General features: G+C 43.7%; 1 protein-coding gene across 1 annotated transcript in view; it reads right to left on the reverse strand.

Annotated features, from left to right (window-relative positions):
* Nucleotides 1–3492: 3492 nt before the first annotated feature.
* MEIS2 (Meis homeobox 2) overlaps nt 3493–5229 on the reverse strand; it is a 206284-nt gene continuing 204547 nt past the window's right edge. Inside the window, 1 exon segment of the mRNA XM_077759963.1 lies at nt 3493–4923. Coding sequence (XP_077616089.1) covers nt 4637–4923 — 287 coding nt within the window. The 3' untranslated portion in view covers nt 3493–4636.

Consider the following 5229-nt stretch of genomic DNA (forward strand, 5'->3'; position numbering starts at 1 on the left):
CAGAACCTATTGGTGGATAGGAAAGGGAAAGAAAATCAGGCTTTCTATGTTATTTCTGTATCGGTTTTTGGTATTATAGAGGAGTAAAGAAGTTTTTGTGTGGTGGTTTTTCATTGATCAGTCACTCTGAGCTAATGTAATTATCCTCATCAATAGGAGGCTGCAGAGAGAATCATTATGTGGGTGACATTGATAAATGATCGCCCAGGAACGGCCCTCTCGCGGGCAACCCCCACATCTGACCCTCCCACACACACAATGTAGTCATAGAAACACCTAAGGAGCTTCCAGCGCCGCCGCGAAGGGGCCAGAGAGCGAAGAAAAAGCCTCGGGCGGCCGAGGTGGGGGTGGGGGCCAGTCCCAGATCCAAACCAGTTCCAACGACAAAAAACAGCCAGCGGCGGGGGAGAGAGGAGGGCATTGCGGGTGGGAGAGGCCCCCTTCCCAGGAGCACACCCTCTCACAGTTGCTCACAACAAAGTGAAAACCCGCCCTCCAGACGGACCCATTCCTCCACACCTTCTCCCATGTGCGACCTCACTACCAACAACATCTGATGTTTGCCGAGACACACATCCAAATCGGTTTCTCCAAAGGAGTTAAATCATGACGTTACAAGACCTGTAGGCATCTCGTTCTCACGCGGGTCCTCCGTTCAAAAATCCCCAAACCAACAACAAACCAAACCCGTCCGAACAAAGGCAGCAGCTGGGTGACCCNGCTGTTTATTTATTTTATTTCTAAAGCTTCAGCTAAAGTAGCTTTGACACTGTTGGGGCTGGAGGGGAGGAGCTGTTGGGCTCTGCTGGATCATCCATCATCGCTGTCACCCAGAGTCTGCCCCGAGGAGCCGCAGACGCAATCTCCCTTCTGTCTCTACACCGAAACTATTAATATTAAAACCTCCCTTCAAACACTGCCCCGACGGCCTCCATTCCCAGCACCGCCTGGCCGGCCTCCCGCACCAGACCTGCGCGCTCCCCTCCCCGCGCTCGACGCGGGCGCTCGCCCCGGAGGAGGCTCGGAGGCTGCTGGGGGCCCCCTCCGGCACCCCGCCCCCTGGAGGCGCGTAGGCCCAGCTCCAGCGGCGCAGAGGGAAGGCCAGGTGAGGGCTGCAGCGGCCGTCCGCACGCGCCCGCCGCCCTCGCCCCTGCCCGGCCCCCTCGCGGGCTGCGGACGCACGCGGCGTGTTTGCACGAACCCGGCTCGGTGGNGGAGCCAGCCCCCTACCCCGGGCACCTCGACACCGGCCCTTCCGACAACTTGCAGCAGAGGCCCAGGCTCCTTATCAAATTGCTGGCCTGCAAGACGAACGGGGAGCTTGTGGGGATCCCGGTCCAGTCCCTTTGAAGGAAGCTCCCTCCTCTGACAGCTGTTAGAGATATTAGCNGGCGGGGGGCTCGGACCTGGGAAGCGCTGACCTGGGCGGTGGGAGGGAGAAGGGGGTGGATGGGAGACACAGACTTTCCTGGTCTTTTTTTTTTTTTTCCGTTTAAGTGTGGCTTCTTGCTCAATTCCCAACCCTTAACAGATGGCGACTGCATTCTCTCAGAATTTCTTAAAGAAAGGGAAACCTTTGGAATTTATTTCTGCTTTTGCTTTTCCATATAAATAAAAAGTGTTTTTATGTTACTCTTGTTTTGGAGAACATAAGCAATTTTATTCAGACTACAGTATTTCCTTTAACACTATATGGTTGTCAAAACACCATTCCCAGTTTCTTTGCTTTTGACAGCTGAGTCTTTCTTAAATATACCCAAATCGGAACTCTTTATACTAAATAGTAAACCCGAGATAGGAGCAAATGCCTTCTGAGGTGGTTTAAAAAAAGCATTATAAAAATTGGACAGCTCTACTACCTCTTGGTCTTAGCATGGGGGCCGGAGGGCAGGAAAATGGAAACAAATATTAGAACAATTGTTATCCATCCCCAAATATTTACGAAGGTTAAGGTTAACGTGGTAGGATGTGGGCTTGTTGAAGCAGAGCCTGAGATGGTTTTATTCATGAAAACCAAGTGTACAGAGCTGTGGGATCTAAACTTTGATGAAATAGCTTAATAATAATTTCATTAAACACGTCCTGAATATGAGCCCATTACCAAGTAAACTCCTCAGTGCACACATCACTGAGGGGCAAGGAAAAGAACTTTTTCCAACATTTCCCCCCAGGGGATGTGAGTTAGTCTGTAGATGAGGAACTTCACCTAAAAGCATCTGAAGTAAAAATACGCAAATACTTGAAATTTGCAAAAAAGACTCCATGTGCACCAGGAAAACAAAAATGAGAGAGGGACGCTCTTTTCCAAACAGCATAGAATTTCTCCCTTCACCATCAGTTCGTGTCAGAAGCCTTGCTTCTGCGTTGAAACAGCGGCATATCAATTGAGCTGATACATGTGTTTATAAAAATTCTCCGGAGCTAAAAATAATACAAAACAATAGAAGTTTATTTCCTTGTCTCTTTATATACAGCTTCTATTGATGCTTTCTGCAGTGGGAAAATGGAAGAACTCCAAGTGAGATGCCACACTGGGATTTCTGAGCTAGTGAACTATTGCCCTATCAAGCTGACATCACAGAACTAGTTTTATGGTGTAATCCCTTCCACGCATGGGATTAAAAATTTAGGTGTGACAAAATTCCAGGACAATATATTTATTTTAAAAATGAAGGGGGCATGCAAATACCTCACTTTTTTTTTTTTTCACTTTGCACACTTTACCAGGCATTGTTTGTGCAGTACCAGCAAGCCAATAAAACAGATTTCTAGGAATGTTGCGTGAAACTTGCAGAATGGCATCGTGTTGCCGGTTTTGCTGTTGTTTTAGAAAAAAAAATTTACGTTTAGTCACCAACTCCTCACACTAGCGGGCCTGCACGTGGAGGTGTCTGAAATAAAAAGACATCATAATATAATTTATATTAAATATTAATGATGAAGCAATCTTTTCAACTCAGGATTTCAAACTCCATAGAAGTTGTTTACTCATCTATGAACATCTATATGTAAATTTTAATTTACATATTCAGCAGTATTTTAGTAAGTAAGACAGAAAAAACACAGGCAGATGAATTATCTTTGAGCACAGACGTTAGTTATTTCTTATGATGTAAAATTAACCCTGAAAAAGTCCTTTATTCTGGCAGAGGAGGAACATGAAAAGCTTTATCTGAAAGTTTGTTTGTTTGTTTTTTAACATCATGCATCTAGAAAGGAGGTTAGACCTACTGAAGGTAATCTTTTGACCTGGCTCATAACACACACACACACACACACACACACACACACAATTTCATACCTTTAGAAGTTTTCTGCTGGTAGAATTCATAGGCCAAATACACACTAACCGCTACAGATGGTTACCTTAAAAATTGTTGGTTAAGTAAGTTTCAAATACACTCAAGGGGGCAAAACCAGCACCTACTTTTAACACCACGAAGAGTAGGCATTGTGCAACCTTGCCTTAAAGCTATTAAAAACACAAAAGCCTAACAAAAAATCAAAAATGAAATATTTATTACCGCATTTTGTGACTTAACACCTTTTTTTTTTAACATAACGTCACAGTCCTCATACAAGTATTTTAATGTAAATTTGACAAAGCTTAAAGGTAACAGCATTTTCTTCTAGTGAGGAACACGTGCTGAGAAAAGAATTCATGGACATACAATACCAATTCCACAGCAGATCTGATACTAGCAAAAACATTCTTTTTTTTTTTTCAATTGAGGTAAACACATAGAATATCTAACATGAAACAATTAATAGACCGAACTCTGTACGAAGTTTGTTACAGTATTCTCTTGCTCCTTTTTATCCCCCAAGCTTTGAGTTTCTGATGAAGTCCTAGTTGTGGTGCCATGACCATTAATAACTTTCTTCTGTTGAGGAAAAGCTGCCCAACGTGAGATTGTTTTGTCCACAGCCAAGGCTCAGAACTCCCGAAGAAGCTCCCGCTCAGTCTTTACATCTTCATTGGCAAGCTCTTGGAAGAAGAGTCCCCCAAAATAAGAAGAGTTGGCTTATGAAGCACAAACTATAAAGATCTGTTGGAAACTAAAGGACATGTTTATGGAGGAACAAAGGCCGGGCATGAAAACACATTCTTGAAGCTGGAGTCCAAGGGATGAGGTTCAGCCAGACGTTCACCATGGTCTCCGGCGTGGTTCTTTTCTCATTGGCCCAACAGGTTTAAAATATACCACAGTCTCTCCTGGATAGTGAATTCACCGATGAACCAAAACAGTCATTCTTTTGGGAACAACACACATAGTGTGGAAAACAAGGATATATTTTTTTTTCTCTCTTCTAAAACTATTTGAGGCAACATAACGGAGTGATCAACAGAAATGTACAAGTTTAACTTAGTTCCTATGTTTATACTACAGTAGTTATAACTCTCGGAGTCTTTTTCCAGAGGATCTTTACATGGACAGAATTGTCTCAGTGAGCCCATGGTTTCACATTTGTGTTCTGGTCTCCTTGGTCCTCTGTCGCTTGATGAAAAATGACAAAAGTAAAAAATAATCACAGCTGTCTGGAATTTCATAGTAAGTGTCAACATCTGGTCAAAGTTCAGCAAGTCTTAAAATAGTTTTTGCGTGTGTTTCCTTTTCCCTTGAGTTCCCTTATACTATTGGGCATGAATGTCCATAACCTGTCCGCCAACATTGGGATCTACAGAATTTAACATTGTGGGACTCTGTGCTGACATTGTCATTCCAGGGTGGGTAGGGGGTCCTCCGTGCATCATCATGGCTGGGTGGTGGGGATGGCTTGGCAAATATGAATGCATTGGGGGTCCGTGTCTTAACTGAGAAGGGTGTGGGGTCATCTGGGGAGGAGTGTAACTGGGCTGTGCCATACTCATTCCCATAGGACCACCCTGAGAAACGTAGTCCCCTGGCATGCTCTGCAAACCTGAAAAGAGAGAGGGAGAAAGAAAGCAGGTCAAATTCCTAAACATTTTTCTACTTTACCCATCAAAGATGAAAAGAAAAAAAAAACAGACACTGCAAATCTTATATCTAAATTTAGCTGCAGATTCTTGCCAATGTTTGCAGACATTCAAATTGTAGTTTGCATTTAATTTCATCGCACAGCAGTATAATGCAACACAACAGAACTAAATATTTAATGCAACTAAATGTCATAAAGTGGAACTGTTTTTCAAAATGGTATTCAGTACATTTCTTTGATAAATGCAATAAGACTATAAATTCGACG

This window comes from Crocuta crocuta, unplaced genomic scaffold (genome assembly GCF_008692635.1).
Source record: "Crocuta crocuta isolate KB4526 unplaced genomic scaffold, BGI_CrCroc_1.0 scaffold293, whole genome shotgun sequence".
NCBI lineage: Eukaryota > Metazoa > Chordata > Mammalia > Carnivora > Hyaenidae > Crocuta > Crocuta crocuta.